At 34.9% G+C, this 26,320-nt stretch overlaps 1 protein-coding gene across 6 annotated transcripts in view; it reads right to left on the reverse strand.

Annotated features, from left to right (window-relative positions):
* The window catches only part of LOC126822220 (signal-induced proliferation-associated 1-like protein 1), a 107,666-nt gene that overhangs the window by 11,713 nt on the left and 69,633 nt on the right, over positions 1-26,320 (reverse strand). For 4 of the 6 annotated variants that reach the window (XM_056101290.1, XM_056101293.1, XM_056101291.1 and 1 more), the window contains 12 exons: positions 20,545-20,620; positions 20,169-20,267; positions 18,301-18,404; positions 17,598-17,755; positions 16,255-16,358; positions 15,528-15,662; positions 14,600-14,697; positions 13,832-13,977; positions 13,118-13,232; positions 11,932-12,182; positions 10,498-10,641; positions 7,744-8,009 (listed from right to left, as the gene is read on the reverse strand). In XM_056101290.1, the coding sequence (XP_055957265.1) occupies positions 7,744-8,009; positions 10,498-10,641; positions 11,932-12,182; positions 13,118-13,232; positions 13,832-13,977; positions 14,600-14,697; positions 15,528-15,662; positions 16,255-16,358; positions 17,598-17,755; positions 18,301-18,404; positions 20,169-20,267; positions 20,545-20,620 (1,696 nt within the window). Of the gene's footprint in view, positions 1-3,558; positions 4,373-7,743; positions 8,010-10,497; positions 10,642-11,931; positions 12,183-13,117; positions 13,233-13,831; positions 13,978-14,599; positions 14,698-15,527; positions 15,663-16,254; positions 16,359-17,597; positions 17,756-18,300; positions 18,405-20,168; positions 20,268-20,544; positions 20,621-26,320 lie in introns of those variants that run through there. The other 2 variants (XM_056101294.1, XM_050550996.2) reach the window with 2 other exon arrangements.

The raw sequence follows: 26,320 nt of genomic DNA on the forward strand, positions 1-26,320 counted from the left end.
AATACCAAGTCTCGCGCTTTCAAGATAAAATGTCTACCTGTGATAATCAAGTTGCAAAGTTCATTCAATGTCAAGGGTTCCGTGGAGGTCGCGATGTCACAACCTCTGATTGGATGCTACTGCTCACATGTCTGTAGATAACAAAGCTATAAGTTCGGGAATTGTGAAGTAAACAAGCAACGGCCAGATGTTGTGAAACTCGCAGTCGTTGCTTCAGGAACATGCATCATGCCAGAATATAGAGTTCAAGATATGAGAGAGAGAGAGAGAGAGAGAGAGAGAGAGAGGGAGGGAGAGAGAGAGAGAGAGAGAGAGGTCCACTCCAGGTCTTTTGGGACTAGCATATGGCTCAAATTTATTTGAATAATTCATTTGAGCATATAGGGGTCTTTAACAGTGGGAGAAAACCTTTAAGATATGAAATAAAACATCCTACTTTTCTGCCCCTGGTGGCAGTTTAACACAATACACAATCAAATGTATTCATCAAAACCGGCTTCGATCAGGAATTATTTAAATCTACAAATTGTATCAACTTTTAAACATGCATTATGCAAGAGCAAAATCTGCTTATTACAAGTCTTTCTTTAGGCCTGAAATGTTATCTAAATTATCAATTAGACATTAATTAACTTATCCAGACCATAATAAACTCTTGATGTCAAGGCTAGCCTTCGATGTTGGCTGGATTAGATTCCTATATGGCGCTAACGGCTATTGATAATTAAATCAATAAAAGTGGATAATCGAGACTATGCTGTTTATATTAATCATTTTAGTAATGATGACCGAGACTATGCAAAAATTTCACCCGCTTCTTTCTCGGCTCATAGTGGATCAATTTAACTGAAATTTTCAGCAAATTACCTTTACACTATCTAGTTTTTAACTATTATAGCGAGAACTGCCATCTCTTTATCTTATCTCCCATAATGTATCTTTAAGGTTAAAGTGTATTTATTTATATATTTTGCACTGCTATCTTTATGTATCTCAGGTCTATTTTTTTTTTAATACAATCCAGCCCATTCTTCACTAAGCTATACTTGGATGTACTTAATGACAATATAACAGTCTCTACTTTAAAATATTGCATCATATTTACTTTTGAGATATGTAAATGGTAAATAAAGTGGACTGGTGAGCCTTTTATAATTAAGTTAACATTTTTTCTAGTACATATATTGTATGAGTATTCAACAGACGTTTTGCCCCAGTAAATATTGTGTTTGTATAGCATACTAAAATGTTTCAATTGTTTGGATTTTTGTCAAGATAAATGTACACTGTATGCACTAACATTTAACAAACACTTCTAAGTTTGAAATGACATTAAGATGCTTAAGTTAAGCTGGTTTAACTCTTGTCATCTGAATGTAAAGGTTGGGGCAAATAAACCAGTTCAAAAACAGATGTAGGCTAATGAGAGAGTGAGAGAAATGGGGTTTAACGTCTACTCGACACAAACTAAGTCATTTCGGGAGTAACATATGGTTCAATTTTATTTCAATAATTCGCTTGTGTGTTGGGTCCTTTAGCAGTAGGAAGAAACCAGAGGACCTGAAGAAAACCCACGAGCACTCTAAATGTCTAAAGAAAACAGACATAAGCCATGTAGAGTGCTATGAGGGCAATTTTTACCCAGGCAGTGGCATCTGTCTTGAATTCCTTCTTAAAAACCTTCTATTATATTCATGGTATTATTCATACTGTATAATATTAATATGTTGTTGAAATAAAATGAAGTGGGGTTTAATGTCCTACTTTTCTGCACTGACTGGGCTAATAAAAACGGTAATATGCTGTTTACAGTATATTACACTGTGTCTGTAAAATGCATTATAGAAGGCATTAAGAAACATGTTTATTTAATACAAACTTCCATAATATTAACATTTTCAAATATTATTCCAACTGTAAAATAAACAATTAGGTAACTCTGACCTCTATGTCGAATAGTATTAAGTTTATGAAATAATAATTAGCTTTAAGAAATTTTGTACTTCCACAGCACAACTTTATAATTTTAAGCAGCCATATGAGTCATGTAATCTGTAGTTGTGTAAAATAACCATGTATAATCTAGTATATAGTAAACCAGATGGCATGTTATCAAGTCTTACGAACAGGAATAGGACTTCTTGAGATATATTACATTGGTCTTGAGACTGGTTGTTTTTTGTCATTTTTCCAAACACTGCATTGAAGGAAATGAAATAGGGTTTAACATTCAGGCACCGTTTGAAGACAGGCATACGACATGCTTTGTGCCGTGAGGGTAATTTTGCCTTGGCAGTAGCGTTTCCACCCAACTTCTGTCAAATTCTTATGTTTACGTGCACTACAACATGTACACGACACCTTGGTTTTCCAACTTATCAAAAAAACAACATACTTTTACTTTTTGCCAGATCCAACAAAAGGAAACAAAGATGGAATATCTTGAGGAATTTTATTTGACAACACAAGGCTTAAATCCGGGAACTTTCGGTTTGTGAGTGAACACAATATTCACTCAGAACATCATAGTTCCTTATTACATTGTTAAAGCTAATCTCTACTGAGACATTACTAGAGCTATACTATACTGACACAACAATACTAGAGCTATACCCTACTGACACAACATTACTTCTATAGTATATCTGTATAATGAGTTCACCATGTTTCATTTATCTATATTCAATCTATATACACCAGACTAACAATTATATACGTAATATCCTCTAACTATATAAACACATACTTCATCAACTAGTTACATCAGTGAATATAATCAATTCTTCAAATAGTAAGACAACACACATAAACAATTACACAAGACAAATCCATGGACAGGACACAATAAACAGACACCACAAACAACAAATGCATATACCAAATCAAGTGAATAGATCCTGAGGCCAGCCTTAGTGAACCACAGAGTAATATTAGGCAATGTAAACTATTTCTTTATTTTTCTTCAGAGAGAGAGAGTGAAATGTATTTAGTTCTTTTTGGGTAGGAAGACAGCAGTATCTTTAATGAAATGTACTCAGTTCTTTTTGGGTAGGAAGACAGTGACAATTCTAAAAGGTATTAATCGAAATTAGCTGAAATATTTTTTAACTACTTCCTCTCTAGTCACATTCCAACAATAGCATCAATCGTGAAACTTTTCTAGAATCTGTAAAGGACCACACGGCCTTGAAATAATGATTTTAATGTTACCTTACAAAATGTCCGACACTAATGGACAAGTACCTGACATTTTGAACTTTGTGTATTGTAGGGGTACATATAATTAAAAACACAGAATACAGAAAAAAGACCAAGCTGTGCCAGACAAAATGAAAGGTACCAAAGGGATTGTGCCCAACAAGCCTTAATTTTTGTCTGACAATGGCTGTCAAAAGCGCCATATTTCCAGGCCTACAATTGTTGAAACATAATTATTAAAAATAAAATCAGAGCAGACTTCAACAGAGTTATTCAAACAAGCTTTCTGTAATTTACAAGTAAATCAACCTTCAGAATTATAAATATATATATATGTAAATAATTAATTGTAGTACATACTATAAAACGCACTTTCCCGGTCTCGCATTTCACGCATTTCGTGAAATCGTCGATAACTTTCAAAAGGCTGCATTTCTAAGTGCTAATCCAAATCCTTTAGTTAAGTTGAACAGAAGTTTACATAATGACTCTTCTCTTTATCATTTTAACAAATCCATATAAATTTGGCACATTCCTTGATCTAAAATACACCTTGCAAGCAGTTCTATCATAGATGTTGTAAGGTATAACAGCCAATCCTAAACGCATTCACACTTCAGATCACCCAGTAATAGCAGCATTAAGTTCCAAATCTATATACATAAAGCATCTGTGATCTGCACAACCCAAATAAAAAAATAAAAAAATTTTTTTTTGAGCTTATTCCAAAACTGCACACAGTTAGAAAGTTCGTAACCCAGTCAGAAATATTCCATCCCTCATTTTTGATTACATGACAAACTATTTAGGCTGTCAAAACAATAATACAATCTGTCTGTGACTAGGTGTATAAAAACATTCTACCAATGCATCATAACTAATCCTTTGTTGTGCTAACGTGATGATGTAGCCAAAAAAACGTTTCATCTCGTTGAAAATCAGCAAAACACAGGTTATACTGCTTCTGATCAAGTGCCAGAAACAAGCAGTGCAGGAAGAGGAGTGAAACCCAACACCATCTTCAATCTTTTTATTTTACTCCATACACACTTCAGTTCAAGCGATACATTACTACACATGCGTGTATGAAATCTTATCAAACACAAACACAGAGACTGGCTGTTGTAGATATACTTTAAAGCACCATTATTCAATTAAACACTGTGTAGGATAACAAAAAATATTTTACTCCTGGCATTTAAACAATGCATTTATTTGCATGTGCATGTATGAAAGTTAAACAAAGAATATCCAAACTGGTTGATCTAAATATATCTTAAAGCACCTGCACAAATATATACACAGAGAAGAATTTCAGCTCCTTCGATAACATAAACACAAGACTAAAGTTTCTATACTATTTAAACATTTCATATGATACCCTCAACTAGAACAAGTCCACTAAAATACATGTTTATGTCCCTGCATTGTACGAACCAATGTCAACCGTTCAGGGGTGTTTTATTTGGCAAAATAACAAAAAGAATGTTGTCCTATATCTTTTCTATAATCTGAGATCAATTCAAGGGTATGAACTAGTAGTATTCTACATGTCTTTACAATCTATACAATACAATGTTGTTCAGTTGCAAGGTTATGTGAAAATAATAATCTTTTACACTTGTAATCTTTCTCACAGTCAAGTTTTAACATTCTTGCTGATTTACTGTCAAAATTATTATAACTACAATAGCCACATATTTATTTCCCATCATCTGCTTTTAACATTCTTATACTAACAAGCAACATTCCTTCACTCAGTTTTACTGTCAAAATTTTTATAATAGCCACTTATTTATTTCCCATCATCTACTTTTAACATTCTTATACCAACCAGCGACCCTCCTTCACTCAGTTTTTCTGTCAAAATTATTATAACTATAGGCACATATTTATTTTATTTCTGTGTGAAACTGTCTCAATCAATAATATATATGTATTATTAATCATCATCAAAGCGTATAATTATAGTAATTCATCAATTGACTTGAGTCATGTTTATTTAAAGTATGAATAGTGACAAACAGTGATTAACTTGTTTATTTGCTATAATATTATAATTAAAATATAACTTAAAGGTCCAATCACTACAACTTGGGTATCATGTAGCTGTGTTATTTTAGCAGGAGTTTATGTATTTAATGTTTATTTTTAAACTATTGTTGGCAAACTGATCAAATCCATTGAGAATCATAGAAAACTATTGGGTTTCTACTGTCACTTAGTTTAAAATGGTCTGTCTAGATTAGATAATGAGTGTTGGGTTTATAACTGTTTACTTTTACAAGCAGTGTTGAGTAATTAATTAGTCTGTTAATTACTCAACACCTTTTTTAACACTCCATTCAACATAAACTAGATCATTTTGTGACAAACATATGGTAAATTTTTATATCAATAATGACATGTGTGCAGGAAGGGGTCTTTAACAGTAATAAATAGGATGGAAAATTTTGAGGAACTTTGGCAAACATTATGGGATCAAGCCAGTGCCATACTGGCCGATCCCAAATTTATGCCAATTCGCCCTCAAGGAACACATAATCCAAAAGTACAAACATAATTAATCATTTCAAATTAACCATTTTATATTTTCAAGTTTTATATCTCAAAGATAATGAACTGTTTGAATTGTTTGTGTTAGTCATGTCTTCACTGTTTACTAGAATTAAAATATTTAACATTAAGTAATTATATATAGAGAGAGAGAAATGGGGTTTAACGTCCACTCGACACAAACTAGGTCATTTCGGGACTAACACATGGTTCAATTTTATTTCAAAAATTCACTTGCGCGTAGGGGTCTTTAGCAGGAGGAGAAAACCCACGAGGTTGGACAGGCGACCCTACTCCTTGTCACGTACAACCGGTGAATTGAAACCACGCTAGTTGACTCAATGACAGGCCTTATGATACAGCATGCACGTGCTAACCATTCGGCCATCCAATCCCCCAAGTAATTATATAAACTATTTATATAAACTTGATACTCACATACCGGTAATTATAATTTTTAATATTGCACTAAAGTATTATTTACAAGTATATACTGTAGTCTCTTGAGTCTTTTGGAAGTATGAGTTTTTCTACTTTCGCTTTTTACTTTTAAACTTTTCTTCTCTCAAGAAACAGGAAGTAAAATATTAACAGGTGTTCCTAAAGATTCCAAATTCAAATTTGTCGGCCGCCTAAGCTTAAGCAGAGCAATAAACTATTTTTTGATTTTTAAATTATTTGTTTTCAAGAAGTAGGAAGGAAAATACTAACAGGTGTTCTGAAAGGAATAATAATAATCAAATTAGTCTGGCCTAAGCTGAAGGATCAAACCATTTTATTTAAGTAGTTAATCTAGTATTATCCTATAATCCTACTTACAACATGTATTTTGATATTTTTTGTAACAAGTTCTATTTGATACATGGTTAATTTAAACATTATATCGAGATATTAGAATATTAAGGACTATTAAACGGGTTATCAGTCTAAAAGATCAAAGAAAGAGAAATAGAAATGGATTTAAAGGTTCACTGAACCTGCTAGAGCATTTTGTGATAAATATGGGACCATCGCAAAATTTAGACACCCGCGGAATATGGTGGATGGGTAGAAAATGATAAATTTAAATGTAGGTTATTTAATATAGAATCAGTATCACAAATGGAAATATGTCAACATCTTCTTACTCTGCCGTCGACACGGATAGACAGGTAGGTAGGTGGTTCGAGATCTATCCGCGGGTTATTCGTATAGACACAAACGTTGACATTTTGAGACGGTTCCTAATAGTTTTATTGCTATTTCATTTAAATACATGGTGCATGTGTGCAGGACTGTTTGATAATTGAAAATGGGGCGGGGGGCACATAACAAATTGTCTTAGGCAGGTACCTATGGTGTCATTAACCTATTTTTTTAATATCATAATTCTTCTGCTGATGATCGACCTTTCTTCGTTTGTAATCTGTAATTATATGTGTTCTTTAGGGGATCTACAGTTCTTCCTTCATAACAGTAATTATATGTGTTCTTTAGCGGATCTACAGTTCTTCCTTCCTAATAGTAATTATATGTGTTCTTTACTGGATCTACAGCTCTTCCTTCGTAATTGTAATTATATGTGTTCAGTAGCAAATCTACAGTTCTTCCTTTGTAATTGTTCTGTTGATGATCAACCTTTGTGAATTGTAATTATATGTGTTCTGTGGCGATCTACAATTCTTCCTTTGTAATTGTTCTGTTGATGATCGGTCCTTCTTTCTTTGTGAATTGTAATTATGTGTCGAACGTTCTTCCTCTGTGTCAAATTGATGTAATTTAGACTAAACCCATTGAAGCATGTTTCAGCGTTTGATTTGGACCATCAATGTTAACAATATACACACATTTATTTAATTTTCTGGGTGTTTATTCATAAAAGAGAGATAGAGAGAAAAATGGGGTTTAATGTCTACTCAACACAAACTAGGTCATTTTGGGACTAACATATGGTTCAATTTTATTTCAATAATTCGCTTGTGCATAGCTAAAACAAGAAACATTACTTACCAGTATAAGAATAATCAGAACTATCCTGAGAACCCGTTCTTGAATGATGTTCTTCTCCAGAACTAGTTTGACCTTCACCCCTTGTATTACCATCAACAGGGTCTTGTCGTAGGTTATTATAATACGTTCTACCTTCATCAGAACTTCGACCAGATGACAATGTAGAATCGGTATAATTGTGAACTGGTTGCCGTGGCTGGTAGTCATAGTTATTGTTCTTGTTCTCATTATTTACATTCCGCATCGATATCTGTTTAATGTCGCCTCTGTAAATCAGAAAATAAATTCATATCAGGATTAAGTCTTAATCCATATTTCATGATTTGATAACTTCTAAGGAATTTCTGATATTTTTTTTACCTTAAAAGTAAAATACTAAACAACAAACTAAAAATCATACTCAAACAATCTGCACAATTTTTATATTTATTCTCTTTAGCAAAAAGGGGACCCTGGTTTCTAAACCTAGAAACCTATGTTTTAAAGCTGATGATCATTTGCATTTTTTAAACAATATCTATCAAGACTTTAGCCATACTACAATTTGCTCAAATTGTATATTTAGTATGTAATTAAGAAAACAACATGAAAATATCACTGATAGATAATCTGAGTCCATATTAGCGTGGATTAAGTTGTGAGAAATTTGATATCTTCCGACAAAATGCAAATCACACATTGTTTCTTTAATACAATTTATAGAAGATTGACAGAAAAATCGTAAATTGTTTTGTTTATATTCTTTTAGTAATATTATATACATGTAGAAATTACATATTTCTTTGAGAATGTAAAGCACATTCGATCTATCTTGTATAGTCCTACCAACAATCATAAAATTACATGCATAATATATATTTTCATGCTATAAATATTCCTCCACAGCAAATCCCATCAAAATACCAATATGCATCAAATAATGCCCATCAGAAATTTACAAAGTGTTCAAATTCTTATTGTGCATAATCCAAACCATCAACTCAACTCAATGTAGCATTTAATAACTCCATACACAAGTCATAGGATTAGTGTTCAAACAGCATTAATAAAATATTAGAACTGTGAATTAAGTCATCTAACAAAGTTTGAAATGTCAAAATACAGGAATTTGTGCATCTTCAATAGAAGGATTGATCTCGCTTTAACTAAGTACATCTTATCAACCCTTCACATAATACCCTGCATATTTCGGCACTAATTTCGATTGGGTACAAGCCCAGCTTGTGAGCCTATCAGATTCCTCGATCGTCGCGAACACCAAGTCTCATGCTTTCCCGCTAAAATGTCTACCTGTGATAATCGAGTTGCAAAGTTCAAGGTTTGTTCAATGTCAAGGTTTCCGTGGAGGTCTCGATGTCACAATCCCTGGTTGGACGCTACTGTTCACGTGTCTGTAGATAACGTAGCTATTAATTTCGGGAATTGTGAAGTAATCTAGCAACGTCAAGATGTTGTAAAATTCGCAGTCGCTGCTTCAGGAACATGGAATTTGTGTGAACAAATCAATACAGATTTTCTTGGCCTCCGTTTAAATTTTTAATGACAATAATTAGGGATAAGAATAAGATGAAGTCAATTGATTCAATATCCAACTGTAAGGGAGGCAGATCATCATTTAAGGTTCAACAATCAGGGCCTTTATTCACGAAAACTTAAACTAAGATAAAATCGAAATTTTAAGAAATACTGCAATTCGATTGACTGACCAGTAAAATCAATTTGCATATATCCAATGAAGTTGCAGTATTTCTTAAAATTTTGGTTGTAACTTAGTTAAAGTTTTCGTGAATAAGGGCCCTGGAATTATAAGGGTTGCGATTTTAAGTTCAAAGTGTCGAGATATGTCATTTTAATGATCTGGGTAAACGCTGGATTGTTCATATTATGAACGTAACAACTATTTTATCCTCCGATCAGAAATATTCAACCTATGTACTTCATTTGATAATTTGATAAAACTTAACACATATTATTTTGAGGATAAAAATTCAAGGAATTCAAAAGATTTTGTTAATCTTAGTGAGAATCTAGCCTACAAAATGTGGAATATTCTGCTGAAAATAGAATACTGCAACCAAAACCACATGCTAGAACAATAGATGTTTATCTAGATGGCAGATAGTAACATTGTATAAAATCATATCTTCAGTCATATATAAGTCCTAATATTCTCTTTATAATCTACATAAAAATTATGGCATCAAAATTGATCAATTTAAAGCATCCCTTCAGTTAGTTGAGGGTAGTGTGAGTGTCGTATGTATTCATTCTCGAAATACATGCCCCAATTTTAATTTGAGCAATTCGCATACCTAACAATTCTCATTGGTATTACTTGACTTATTTTCTTCATAAACAGTTCAGATATGCAAATTTTCAAATTCAATGGCTGCTTCATTTACAAATATATGGAAGACGTGGATTGTCACCTTTTTAAAAATTGGTATGGAGTGCCTTGGAGAAATGGCATTTTTGAAAAATTCTACTAGCATAGATTTTGACCAATATATATATATTTTGATGGTTAGGGATTGGGGGTGGGGTCTACAAAAGGTACTCTCGCCAAATGGAGTTCCTGCCCAACACCCTCATGTCGTTCCTCAAATGGAGAAGCCTTTAGCTAAAACATGATTTAGTTATATAGAGAATATACAGATCTATATTAATATTAAAATTGAAACAAATAAATAATTCAATCACCACCACAACATCAAAAGCTGGCATTGCTCAACTTAATCTATATGATAATAATACCTAGATCTTCGAGGTAACGTATTAGAGTTACGTTGATTTACGGTTCCTTCGTTGGGGTTTTGATTGTTTTCGTTCAACAGAACGGAAGTATTTAAGGCCACTAAAGATGAGTATTGTGCTTGGTTGTTTAAGGTCATAAAACCCCTGTTGATAAAATCATTAATCAATTTACCGAAACCCAATAAATAAACGAACAAAAAATATGCTAGGATTGGAATGTTAAATACTGCTCTAAATTAAAGACTAACATAAAATATCTATGACCACTTGTGCAGTGCTAGGGGAAGGGAGATTATTCCTAAACAACAGGATTTCCACCTTCTCTTTTTCGAATTCTGTGAGGGTTTGTGATCGGGGCATTGGTTTGAATCATCATTTTTCAAGCCAAAGGAATGGCTTATGCCAGACTGACAAGGAAAGAGAGAGAGAGAAATTGGGTTTAACGTCCACTCGACACAAACTAGGTCATTTCGGGACTAACATATGGTTTAATTTTTTATTTCAATAATTCGCTTGCACATAGGGGTCTTTAGCAGTGGGAGGAAACCGGAGGACCCAGAGAAAACCCATGAGGTTGGACAGGCAACCATACTCCTTGTCATGTGCAACTGGGGATTCAAAAGACAGACAAGGAAATTGTGCCAAGTTGTTTGGATGGGATGAAGAACCAAAGTCCACAACATGTCCACATTGAGATTGAGAGAAATGGGGTTTAACATTGACTGGATTCAAACTAGGTCATTTTGGGAACAACATATGGTTCAATTTTATTTCAATAATTTGTTTGAGTGTAGGGTTTTTGGCAATGGGAGGAAATCGGAGAACCCGGAGAAAACCTATTAGGTTGGACAGGCAACATTACTCCTTGTCAGGTACAAGCGGGGAAATGAAACCATGCCACTTCACTCAATGACAGACATTATGATTTCATACACACGCGTTAACCCCGTCCACGTCAAAGAACCCTTGGCAACAGGAAATCAAAGAAGAGTAGGCAGAAAACGTAACATAATAATAATGACCATATGTTTGTCTGAAAATGACCAATATATTGTATTGAATTGAGACATTAAACATTATATTGGTATCTTCAAAATGAAAGTTACCAAAAAGTGTTGAAACAATAATAGGCTCTAATAGAGGTACAGACTTTTCAGCATTTTACATCCACTCAACACAAACTAGATCATTCTGAGACTAACATATGGTACAATTTATATTCAATAATTTGTCTTTGGCATTGGAAGAATCCAGAGAAATCTCCTATTCCTTATCACGCATACAAGCTTTGCATCGAAACCATATCACTTGACTCAATGACAGACCTTATGGTCTAAAGCGCACACATTAGACCACTTGACCACCCAACAGCCCCTAATAACACATAACATGGATTACAATATTGAGATGAAGTTAATACTATCAAAATATTACCTTGGTGCTCCATCTTCTAAGGGTTGTACAACTACAACTTTTACAATTGATGAACTCCGCAGGATATCAACTGTTTGATCATGTGACAACGTTGCTGTGGATACTTTACAAATTTCAACCAATCGACTTCCTTTTCGTAAGCCAGTTTCCCAGGCAAAGCCATACTGTTCAACATCAGTAACAATGCCTTCTGATTGGATATGAAAACCCAGCTGACCCAATCCATTGCGCTTCAATGTCATTTCTGCAGTCTGCAATTTTTCGAAAAATGAAAGCTTTCAACTATACAAGTTTTATAATTGAGTAATGCTATTACTTGTGTAGACATGTGTCTACTGATCTATCAAAAACACACTATTTCCTATTTAACACCCTTTCTTCATACCACCATTAACTAAAACCCTAATATAGAGAGAGAGAGAGAGAGATGGGGTTTAACGTCCACTCGACACAAACTAGGTCATTTCGGGACTAACATATGGTTTAATTTTATTTCAATAATTCGCTGCGGGTAGGAGTCTTTAGCAGTGAGAGGAAACCGGAGGACACAGAGAAAACCCACAAGATTGGACAGGCGACCCTACTCCTTGTCACGTACAACCGGGGATTCGAAACCACGCCAGTTGACTCAATGACAGGCTTTATGATACAGCACGCACGTGCTAACCATTCGGTCATCCCCCCCCCACCCAATATAGATAAGTCATTCTTATTTTATTACATTGCCAGCTGATCTTTTAAAATTTATATTCATATACCCTTTTCTGGAAGCAGTTTTATATAAGCATTAAGTTGCTTGTTACTGTATCCAATTTATTCATATTATTCCCTCCATGTTTGTATATAAGAATTTCTGAATACTTTTTTAAATCAAAACACACTAAAGTCTTACACATAATATAGACTGAACATATATTTTGATCTTATATTGATATAAAATGGGGGTTAATTAACTTTGCTGCACAAACCAGGTTAATAAGAAAAAACGCTGCAAAAATTCCCCTTATAGCAAACTCCATGGCATATTCTTATCTTCTTAAGCCAGAAAAGGATATCAAATCCCATCTCATATCATTTTAAGTCTGTTTTTAATTCTAAATTTGACTTTTAACATGTCGATAAAGTACAATAGCCATCATTCTGGTGATCGGTGAGTATTTTTTAAGCCCATATTCTTTCAACTTACCTCACATCCCTGAGTTACTCCAGTCAAACGACTGATTATTTCATGCATCTCTTCCATATCACCTGAGCTAACTTTAAATACTATATATTCTCCTTGGTTAAAATATAACTTGATACTGCAATAATAAAGAATATAATATCAAATATTCACCTAAAATTTCTAAGTTTATTCATTCTCTAAATAAATTAATTTCCAACTAGCTTGTATCCTGCAATCAAATCCACTGATGAATCAACCCATTACAGATTAAATATTTTTCACAACAGATTTAATTAATTCTTCTTGCTCAGTACGGCACCACAGTAGTTTGTGCTATGAGTATGAGCGAAATTTTGCCCGGGCAGCAGCATTATGGCCTACTCTTATATCAAATTCCAACTGCCAAGGGATCTTTTACGTGCACACCAATGTATACACGAGAACAGAGGTTTTTTTTCTGTTGTCCCATCCGAACGACTAGACAGTTGACCTTGTTAGGCCCTCTGTCCTGTACCATGGACAAGGGGGAAAACCACGTCGGAAAATCCTGATGAACTATCCCGGCCAATGCAGAGATCGAACACGCAAACCTCCAGGCTAGCAAGTCAGCTTTTTACCCATTTAGCCACCGTGGCTCCTGAAAAGGGGATAAAATACCAGAGTCTTGTGCAAACATTGGCATGCACACAAATGAATACTTGGCAGTTGGAATTTTAAATCATAAAATGTACTGACCTTTTAATCTGTGGAGTCCATCCTATAACACTACTACAGGCCACAGTAAATATGACATCTTTAGTACTTTCTTCTATAATAACTATAGTATTAGAGGCTATAGCTAAATAACTTTCAACTTGACAAGCACTGCCTACATCCTCTACCTGATAATATACAAATCATATAACAAATTAACTTTTGTCATCCATAAATGATCAGCCCAGATTTTATGTTATAATTGTATAATCAACTTTTGTTTAAACTGTGTATGCTGTCCTTGCTGGATGAAATGATACAATAAAATCTTATCTTATCTTATCTTATCTAAAAGTGTGTGTGTGTGGGGGGGGGGGGGATGGGGTAATGGTTAGCATGTGCGCATTGTATCATACGGTCAATTGAGTTCATTGTCGTGGTTTTGATTCCCGGGTTTTTTGAGAAGGAGTAGGGTCGTCTATCCAACCGTGTGGGTTTTTCCCGGGTCCTCCAGTTTTCTCCCACTGCTAAACACCCCTATGCACAAGTGAATTATTGAAATAAATTTAACCATATGTAAGTCCCAAAATGAATTAGATTTTTGTCTCGTCGACGTTAAAATTCATTTCTCTCTCTAAAAAATCCGTAAAATGCTGCCATGATTCCTATAGCTGTGAATGTAAGTTTAGAATGCATGTTTCTTGAAAAGGAGCTGGTCCCAGACTCCCTTTTCGTGATTGGGGTTCCATGGATCACAGTACAATCATATTTGTTTTTATTAATAGCCTAAATTTCATGTAGCATTTATACCTGAATGTTCCAAATAACGGCGCTTTTAGCAAATATATCAGGTACAACTTTCTGTTTCGTTCTTTCTTTCTTCCTTCCACTACCTAGTGCAAATTTACCTGAAATTAGAAAACATAAAATTGATAAATGTTGGATATGTACCAAAATTGCAATACTTTTATTGGAAACAACTACCCGATAAATTCTTTTGTGGAAATGTATCTTCAAATTTTGTAAATATTAAAATTAAACAGGTCTAATGTCTCAATCATTGCGAGAGTTACAAGTTTCCGAATATTCACAGTGTATCAAATGTCATGTCAATTGGATAAAACTTTAACCCGTTGAGCATCCACAAGCCATTGTGGATGTCCAATGGATGGACTGACAGATATAAAATTGAAGTTGATATATGACCATATTTCAAAGTGCGTATGTAAGTGCTATGACAGATATATTCATTGGGAAAGTGATACGAGAGAATATACATGTGAAAAATGCTATGACATCATATCAATGTGCAATCAGATTAAAATACAGATCTATATTTTGTTTTGTTTTTTTATACTTTAGATGGCCTCTACTTCACGAAGATCTGACCAGTCGTAGAGAGGGGGGGGGGGGGGTGAGGGGGGGGGGGGGTGAGGGGGGGAAGTCAGTCGTCATAGGAGCGGCTTTTGACCATATGATGTCAGTTATATAACAACTCTTCCAGATCCTAGTGTAGTAAAGACAAATAAAACGAAATTTTGAACTTTAAAAAACAAAAAGTAATAGGATCTGTGTTTTAATCAGATTGATGTGTAAAAATGCTATGACATCATGTCAATGTGAAAAGTGCTATAGCATCATATCAATGCGTAAAAGTACTATGACATATGAATGTGTAAAAGTGCTATGACATATTATTCACCTTTACCTACTATAGAAATCTGATTAATATACTTACTGAGTTTTGAGCTATTATCTAGGGGTGTTGAGCTGACATAGTTTAATGCCAAATCTTTGAGATATTCTTGACGTGTCCTAGTAGCCATGGATCGGAACTTTTCAGATCTGTGAGCAGCATTTTCAGCATTGATAACTAAAATAAATTAACAATTTACAGCTAAATTTTAACTCATAATAAAATAATTTTCAGAGCTTGAGGAACAGATACAGGATTTTTGTTTGAAATCAAAAGCTGATTTTTGGGACAATACAAACAAAGTAAAGAATACAGCTCCATAAAGTATGCCTTTGTTTTTTTTTTGTAGTCCATCATAAGCAAAAGGAAATGCTCAAATCCACTACAAATGTAGCATAAAGACAGAAACTGTATTGAATGAACCAAGGGGATGGCAGACACAGGTGACAACAATATAAGTTCAGATCACAGTGGAGTATAATTAGAGAGAAAGAGAGAGAGAGAGAGAGAGAGAGATGGGGTTGGTCCCTTTGGGACTAACATATGGTTCAATTTTATTTCAATAATTCCATTGCCCGCAGGCGTCTTTAGCAGTGGGAGGAAACCAGAGCACCTGGAGAAAACCCACGAGGTTGGACCCTACTCCTTGTCACATATAACTGGGGAATCAAAAACACGCAAGTTGACTCAATGACAGACCTTATAATACAGCGTGCACATGCTAACCATTCGGCCATCCAACCTCCCTATTTATAATAAAATATCTTACGTTTAGCTAGTAGAAAATCAACAAATTCTGGAGATTTATTAAATGGTTTTTCTGGTATAGGAGGACCAAATGGTGGAACATCTCTGGATCTTGTTACTGCAAGACTGTAATAATAAAAGACAAATAAATTATCCAATGGTAATTGCAGGACGACTGCACTACACAAAAGACTGTAATAGTAAAATACAAATATATTATCAAATGGAAAGTGCAGGAGGACCACACTACACACAATAATGTAATAGTCATATACAAATGTATTAACTGAATGTACAAAGGGAGATAATTCTTTCACTCACTGAACTGATATTGAAAATGAAACATTCTACTGTTCTGCTCCGACTGGGCTAATGAAGACGGGCATAAGCCAGAGAGTGTCCTATGGGGGAAATTTTGGACAGCAGCACTTTGGCCTAATCTTATATAATGAATTCCAACTGTCAAGGGATCATACACAATGCATCTTTAATGAAATCTAATGAAATGGAATGTGGTTCAACATCCTACTGTTCTGCTCCAACTGGGCTAATGAAGACGGGTATACGCCTACTCTTATATTGAATTCCAACTGTCAAGGGTTCTTTTACGTACATGTCAATATGTACATGGGACCTTAGGTTTTCGTACCATCAGAACAACTGTACATTGTGTTTTGCCTGGCCCTCCATCACCGACAAGGTGGAACCACACTTGATATCCCGATGAACTTTCAGTCAACACAGGATCGAACACGGGACCTCCAGGTTTGCGAGCCAACGTCTTATTGAGCTCTGAACTGACATTGAATTTCAGGTGTTATAATTACAAGCTGTAAATACTGTGCTCAGAATTTTAAATTTTCGGCTGCAACAAAATATGAGTGTTTTGTACTAAAATCAATAAAGAACAATTTATAGTCTTGGACATTTCAGATCTATATTTCGTTTCGTTTTTTTATACTGTCGATGGCCTTCGGTTGTAGTACAAGTTCACGTCAGTGGTCGTACGAACAGCTTTTGGCTGGATTTTACCAAAACCTGAGTGATAAAGAGAGAAATGGGGTTTAACGTCCACTCGACACAAACCAGGTCATTTCGGGACTAACACATGGTTCAATTCTATTTAAATAATTCGCTTATGCGTAGAGGTCTTTAGCAGTGGGCATAAACCAGAGGACGTAGAGAAAACCCATGAGGTTGGACAGGCCACACTATTCCTTGTCACGTAGAACCAGGGAATCGAAACCACGCCATTTGTCACAATGACAGACATTATGATACAACTCACACATGCTAACCATTCGGCTGTCCAATGTTATTTGATTTAATTACTGCTAATTGAATTAACAAGCTAAAATAACTCACCTATAAAGAACATTTTCTGTGTTAGGGTTTGTAACACGTACTATAATAAATACATGTTGAAACTGTGAACGAACTGTTTTAGGTGTAAATGGCAGAGAACCGGCTTCTTGAAATATGATAGTAATAATATCATTACCAATATGTCGCTTTCTAAATAACTGTAATTACATAAATATACAATTTAACACATTATTGGTGACAAATATACAAATTAACACATTATCTGTGACAAATATACAATTTATATTGTATATTTGTTAATACAACTTCAGACACCTTGTTCTGGTGTCCTAAAACTAAACAAGGGATTTTAAGACATTTTTTTTCTCAGAAAATTAAAACTGTTTCTCATTGACGGTAAAATAAATTGGTTATATTGATGCATGTGTTCTTTTGATTGTTGTTGTCAGTTTACTAAATGTTTTATAAATGGTTATCAGAAATTATATTTGAAATAATAAATAAATTGTATATAATATGAAATGTACAGAGAGAGAGAGAGAGAGAGAGAGATGGGGTTTAACATCCACTTGACACAAACTAGGTCATTTCGGGACTAACACATGGTTCAATTCTATGTCAATAATTCTCTTATGCATAGGTTTTTTTTAGCAGTGGTAGGAAACTGGAGAAAACCCATGAGGTTGGACATGCGATCCTACTCCTTGTCATGTATAACCGTGGAAAATATGAAATAGTATACCTGTTGAATATTATTTGATGTAAATGGTAACATGGTTGATACATGAAACATTATTTCACTGTTATTAAATGTTGTATAGTAGGAGTTAGTACCGGTTGAATCAGCTGAAATATAATACACAGGATTTAAATATAACTACAAATATATCACATTAGACTAACATATAAACCGGTAAAATAGCAATACCACATTTCAGATAAATATGCATTTAACTGGTAAACTGGCAATATCACATTATAAATAATCAGTAAACTAGCAATATCACATTTCGGACAAATATGTATTTGCTGGTAAACTGGCAATATCACATATACAGATAACCAGTAAATAAAACTGGCAATAATCATGACATTTCAGACTAATAAAGAAAATCATAGAGAGGAATTTGAAATGAAATGAAATGGGGTTTAACGTCCTACTGTTCTGCTCCCTAATGTGCGAATGAAGACGGGCATATGCCATACAGTGTGCTATGAGGGAAATCTTACTGGTAAATAAAACCACAAACATGACATCTGGAACTAACAAAGAAAATTGGAAAATAATGGGAAATTGGGAAAGGAAAAAACATGAAATGGGGTTTAATGTCAGACTTTTCTGCTCCATCTGGGATAATGGAGACAGTGAATGGAAATGTGGTTTAAAGTTTCCTCCACACAATACTTATTAATTTGAGATTAACATGTGGTCATATTTGGTTCTACTGTAACGTATGCAACACAAGGAGATGAAATTTGCCCATCAAGAAGCATTCGAATTCCAACTATCAAAGGTTATTTTACATGTGCACCAATGCGTACATGGCAGACCGCGTTCTTTCGTCCAATGCAACAACAATGCACACTTTCTTTTTCAGACCTGCTGCAGTCAGGTGTAAATCTTGGCCTACGCTGGGAATTGACCAAGGGATATTCTAGTTGTGGCGGCGACTTGAATGGGATTTTCTTTAGGATCGGAAAGAAACCCCTGAAAAATTCCACATTGTCTGGCAAGAATCTCTATCCCTGTCACAAAAAATCGTAGGAATGAATGAATGAAATGTTGTTTTATGGCACGTCAGCTCCAACCGAGCTATATTGCGGCAAAAAACATTTGTTGGTCAGAACTCACAACTGCAGTTGTGACAAAAATAAAAGGAATGCAACAGCTCATAACATATATAAATAAATAAACTGAACTGATATTAGCACCTGTTGATAGGCTGCATGGTATATCTTACAGGGCATGTTAACTTCTGCTACCATATGGCAACATACTGCCAGCAAATTGATTCAGATCATTTACAGGTACACAGGCAACTGTTTTGGGAGGTCTTTAAAAGCAATGCCAAAATTATTTATTTTGATCAACCTATGATACATTCAGCCAAACCTGAATTTGCATCAATATGCAGTGGGAAAAATGTTGGCGCAGTGGGTAGGGAGCTGGCTCAAGTAAGGAGCAGGCTCAAATGAGAAAGGAGCTGACTCAAGTGAGTAAGGAGCTGGCTCACATGAGTAAGGAGCTGGCTCACGTGAGTAAGGAGCTGGCTCAAGTGAGTAAGGAGCTGGCTTAATTGAGTAAGGAGCTGGCTCAATTGAGAAAGGAGCTGGCTCACACGATTAACAAGCTGGCTCAAATGAGTAAAGAGCTGGCTCAAACGAGTAAAGAACTGCCTCAAGTAAGTAAGGAGCTGGCTCACATGAATAAGGAGCTGACTCAATTGAGTAAGGAGCTGGCTCACGTGAGTAAGGAGCTGCCTCAAGTGAGTAAGGAGCTGCCTCAAGTGAGTAAGGACCTGGCTCACTAACCAGGAGTTCCTATGTTCGATCCCGTTGGTGGCTGAGAAAGTTCCCCAAAGGTCGACAAAGTTAAATAATCAAACTTACTTTTACAATCTAATCCGCCTCGATATTTATCAAATCCTTTTAATCGAATTTTTTGACCGATTAAATTCATAAATTCATCAAATGCTGGACTTCCATTTTCTGTTAAAAGAATAAACAATTCCTAACATTAACATAGTTTTAAAAGAATTGGGATGTAGGTTAAGTTACGAACACCTAAATTCAATTGAATTATACTGTGCCTTTTTAATAAATATTTTATAATGCAAAATGTGTTTCCCCTTATTTTTATTCAATTCCAACCATCTAGGAATGTTTTATATACGTTAGAAATATGTATATTTATGGGACATGCGCTTGATTAAGGCAATCCCCTAGAACACACCACTTGACCTTGTTTATATTAAATAATACAAACCATTATTATACATTTCTTCTTCTGTACACTGTCCTTTCTTACAGTACATTACACCTATTTTATAGGTTGTACTTAACTACAATATATAAACAAACATTATTATTATTATAGGTAGCCCTATTCCTTGAAACCCTAACACTTCACTCAATGACAGATCTAAACAATACACACATTAGACCACTAGGTCACTCACTCCCCACCAACCCCCTTATAGTAAACAGGTTTATGTTGTCTAGAACTCTGATGTTAAAGTTTCTGTATCATGTCAAAATAATAACAGTCCTATTCCTTGTAAAGTACAAGCCTGGGATCCAAACCACACCACTTGACTTAATGAGAGAGAGAGAGAGAGAGAGAGACAGAGAGGGAGAGAGAGAGAGAAAGAGTAATTTCGGGACTAACATATGGTTCACTTTTATTTCAATAATTCGCTTGCGCGTAGGGGTCTTTAGAAGTGGGAGGAAACCGAAGGAACCGGTGAAAACTCACAAGGTTGGACAGGCGACCCTACTCCTTGTCACATACAACCGGGGAATCGAAACCACGCCAATTGTATCAATGACAGACCTTGATACAGCGTGCACGTGCTAATCATTCGGCCACCTAACCCCCCCATTTAGTGACAGACCTTATGATCTAAAGGACACGCATCAGACCATCCCCACAGTAAACAGGTCTAGATCAGTGTTGGCTTGATTTTAAATTTTCTGTTTTATGTCTCAATAATGACTGTGGGTGTGTTAAGGGCAAGTTCTCACTCCAGTAATGATAATACAAGCCAACAGTGAGGCTGATGTCCCCCGCCGAAATTGCAAAATAAATAGATGACACATATTAATTAATCGCACATTTATTTTTTTCACTAAGTTTCATCACTCTCTATCAGATAGAATCAAGATTATCTTGTCCCAAACCATCGACAAATGAAATCGATTAGCTCTGCTTAGCTTCAGCTCGAAATGTTAATTATTGAACTCAGTCAAGACATTCACCTAATGAACATCTACATATACATCAAGTTTAAACATTCACCTAATAGACACCTATGCCAAGTTTGAACATTCTACCTCAATTAGAAGGAGAGTTATTGTGTTCCAAAGTTTCTACCAATCAAATTGCTTATCACTCTGCTTACCCTCAGCAAAAAATGTTCATTATCGAACTTAGTTAAGGTATTCATATAATAAATCTATACACCAAGTTTCATCAATCTCACTTAATTAGAACTAAAGTTATCGTGTCCCAAAGCATCAACCAATCAAATTGCTTATCTCTGCTTACCCTAAGCGGAAAATGCTCATCTTCGAACTCCATCAAGGCATTGACCTAATCAACACATACACCAAGTTTGAACATTCTAGCTCAATTAGGAAGAGAGTTATCGTGCCCCAAAGTATCAACCAATCAAATTGCTTATCTCTGCTTACCCTAAGCGGAAAATGCTCATCTTCGAACTCCATCAATGCATTGACCTAATAAACACATACACCAAGTTTGAACATTCTAGCTCAATTAAAAGTTATCGTGTCCCAAAGCATCAACCAATCAAATTGCTTATCTCTGCTTACCCTAAGCGGAAAATGCTCATCTTCGAACTCCATCAAGGCATTGACCTAATCAACACATACACCAAGTTTGAACATTCTAGCCCAATTAGGAAGAGAGTTATCGTGTCCCAAAGCATCAACCAATCAAATTGCTTATCTCTGCTTACCCTAAGCGGAAAATGCTCATCTTCGAACTCCATCAAGGCATTGACCTAATAAACACATACACCAAGTTTGAACATTCTAGCTCAATTAGGAAGAGAGTTACTGTGTCCCAAAAAGTGTGACGGACAGACAGACGGACAGACAGACGGGACAGACAGACGGACAGACAGACGGACAGACAGACAGACGGACGAACCCATTTTAATAGTCCCCTGCTTTCTTCGAAAGGCGGGGGACAATAAACTTTGAAGTTTGGGTTTTTATCATTTTTCAGAGGTACATAAGTTTATATTCATAAATATAAGTCGAAGATATGAAATGATTTTTGTTAAAAGTAAAATTTTGATTACAACATCTAAAAGTTTTATGAGCGCACCATCGTAGATAACGTCAAAATATTAGACTTTCTTATCAAAAATATAAAATGGCAGGAAAAACAAACTTAATCCTGAAAGTTCGCGATAAATTTCACATCAGGAAAATAAAAGTGAAATCTGATCGGAGCTAAAATGCCTTCGTAGACCTGCACCATTTAAACTTATCTTATTCATATATTATTGCCACACACAGCAATTTCAAATCTTAGCATTTTATGCTTGTCGGTAAAATTGTTAATTCGCATTCCTGCCAGAAATGGATAGGTACAGACAACCAAATTCCTAGAGGTTATTTCAGTTTAAATAAACGTTTGACTTTGAAAATCTTTAATTGCATAGCTTTTAAAAGGGTATCTAACATTCCAAAATAACTTTTCAACAGCTTTGATGATTACAGATTTAAGCGTCAATATGCAAGCCAGAATAATTTGTTGTTTTTAATCAACTATTAATCATACTAACTGTTGAATACGTATATCAATCGAGAAATTCTAACAATTTGAAATATTCTTTAAAAACATTAGCAAACCAGGCCCCGAGTTCACAAAGCTTTAAGTTAAGAATTTACTCAACTTTCAATCACTGTTTATGAGAAATATCTTTGATCCAGAAACACAAAACTTTACACATAGTTTCTTATTGATGTATTTGATACGTTAAAACAACAAAAGTTTTATAAAGGGCTATATTTTAGTTAAAAAAAGGCGAATAATTTTGAGTAAATTCTTAACTTAAGTCTGAGAATGCTTTGTGAACTTGGGGCCTGTTCAAGAATTAAAGATTTTAAACATATTAGAGCAATGTGGAAGTTTGTAAGATTCAATAAGTGAAATGGGGTTTAATGTCCTACTGTTCTGCTGCAACTGAGCTATGAAATGAAATGAAATGGGGTTAATATCCAACTGTTCTGCTCCGAACTGGGCTAATGAAGACGGGCATACATCATGCAGTGTGCTACGAGGGAAATTTTGCCTGGACAGTGGCACTCTTATGTCAAATTCCAACTGTCAAGGGATCTTTTACGTGCACGTCAATGTGTACACGGGACCTCAGTTTTTCCGTCCCATCCGAACGATTAGACAGCTATCCTTGTCAGGAACTTGTGTCCTGCATAACTGACAAGGGAAAACCCTGCGGAAAATCTGGATGAACTTTCTCAGCCAATGCAGGGATCGAACACCCGACCTCCAGCCTTGCGAGGCAGCGTCTTACCCAATTAGCCACCGTGACACTCCCCCCAACCCCCTACTGGGCTAATGAAGAGGGGAAGAGTCTAACTTTATGAGAAGATTGAACATAGTTGGTTTTTATAAACTATTAGTATTACTATTTAAAATATTACTACTTTAAGCTTATCTAAAAGATAATAAAGGTGCTAAAATAAAGAGAGAGAAATGGGTTTAATGTCCACTTGACACAAACTAGGTCATTTCGGGTCTGACAAATGGTTCAATTTTATTTCAATAATTCGCTTGCTCGTAGGGGTGTTTTAACAGTGGGAAGAAACTGCAGGACCCAGGGAAAACTCATGAGGTTGGACAGGCGAAGCTACTCTAGTAAAATTGAAACCACTGATCCAACGCGCACGCATTAACCTCCGGCCCCATGTTAAAATAGATTGAGTAGATTGGACGTAGTTGGTCTTTATAAACTATTACTAATAAGAATATTACTACTTTAAAGGGACTATCCCGAATTGAACAGAGTCTCAAAAATAAAAGTCCGAGTACGTATGAAAATAAAAAGGAATGGTGTATTTACCAGGTCTCAAAATTTCAGCTCGACGTGAACATCAAAACTGCTTATCTGGACACGTAACCCTTTTAAGATTTTGGGTCAATTCTTTCGTTGGGTGACCTGATAATCAATTCCCGTTCCTTTAGAGGTTTATACAGTGAATGACTGGTATGCTGTACTTGATAACGAAAGGTAAATTTCACCTACACATTATTCTTATAAAATTAAAGTCTGGTTTTATCCAGACAGCGCAGAATACAGCTTGGGCAACCGGTCCCCACTTCCAGATTAAGACTGACGGGTCTAAGTTGTCTGAAAACGTATCAAATATACTGAGTTAGTTGCTCGGCCGTAAGGTAGAGGATTTTAAGGGATTTTAACACAAAAGTATCCAGTTTTATTCTCCGAAATATTATCGGGATTGGCCCTTTAAGCTTATCTAAAAGGATATAATAAAAGTGCTACAATATTAAGGCAATTAACTTGTACATCTTATGATTAATGTTTCAAGTAAGGAAGTAGTATATAAGAGTCTCCTATTTCTACATTCAACCAGCTGGTTATTATTTCCAAGTATTTAGTTTACAACATCTTGATCGGGCATTTTCTATCAGGATAAGATATAATTTTATTGTATTATTATTACGTCCATCATAAACTGCATACAAAGTTTATAGTTTTTACATAAACGGTGGAATTAGTCCCGAAATGACCTAGTTGTGTTGAGTGGATGTTTAACCCTATTTCTCTCAGTCTCTCATATGGTGGAACATTCTCATAGCGACCATGTTCTATCTCAAAATTCAACTCAATTACGCAATTTTAATTTATAAAGTAATCTATAATTGTTTGTTCAAAGAGAAATTACAAAAGATACAGAATTTATTGCCATGTGTTTCAAAGTAATGTAAATTTCAGTGAGTTTCAATTCGAGATAAGCATCATGATTATTTGGTATAGGTAACAGGTGCTTGTATATATTATTAGAGATGATATATAATACAGTATATCATAGATAAATATCTAACTGGAATCACAACAGGTTATTTTTATCACACTATATTCAATACCTAGTATGATTACATACCATAGATAAGTATAGAAGAAGAGAAAACAGCTGTCATACAGAATGATTTTCCTGTTTCTCTCTCTAATCTGTTCATGATATACTATAGGTATCTATATCACCAGATCCAAATATTCTTTGTACAGTTGGCATTGACAGCCAATTTTTTTATTTAAGTGATGTGGAGAGGCTCTGTCAAGTTTAGGGAAAACTTCAGAAGAAATCTGGAGACTTGACAAGAGAGAGAGAGAGAGAGAGAGAGAGAGAGATTCATTTCACTCAATGCAAACTTGGTCATTTCTGGGTCTACCATATAATGATATATCTTTATTTTAATAATTCACTTGCATAGAGTGATCTCTGGGCGACAGCAATAGAGAAGGAAACCAGAGATTGCAAGGAAAAACACAAAGGTCTGGTCAAAACATGGACTTTTGTTAAATTTACAAGCAGTTTCCCTAAAAATTGTGATAAAAGATCTGTGAAAGGAACTTTCAATTTACTGAAATTTAACTTTCCTATAGGTCCTGTATTCAGGGAAAACAGTTTTAGATATATAATAGGTCATTTGAAAGTACACGAGCTGAACTAGTTAATGACTATATAAAAGTAACATCCTTGAAATATAAAAGTACAATAGAAATATTCTAGCTATGTAAACTGCCCAACCTAATTATTAGTCACTATCATCAATATGTTACAGTCGCACATAAGCTTATAAATGTTAAGTTTTATGAATCATTAATAACATATTGTTGAAATTCTTCAAAGAAATGGGGTTAATACAAATTGTCTTCCACATTTTGGGACTAACAACATGGTTCAATATTATTTCAATAATTCGCTTGTGCATATGGGACTTTATCAGTGGGGGTAAGTCTTGA

The sequence above is a fragment of the Patella vulgata genome, chromosome 5, assembly GCF_932274485.2.
Source record: "Patella vulgata chromosome 5, xgPatVulg1.2, whole genome shotgun sequence".
NCBI lineage: Eukaryota > Metazoa > Mollusca > Gastropoda > Patellidae > Patella > Patella vulgata.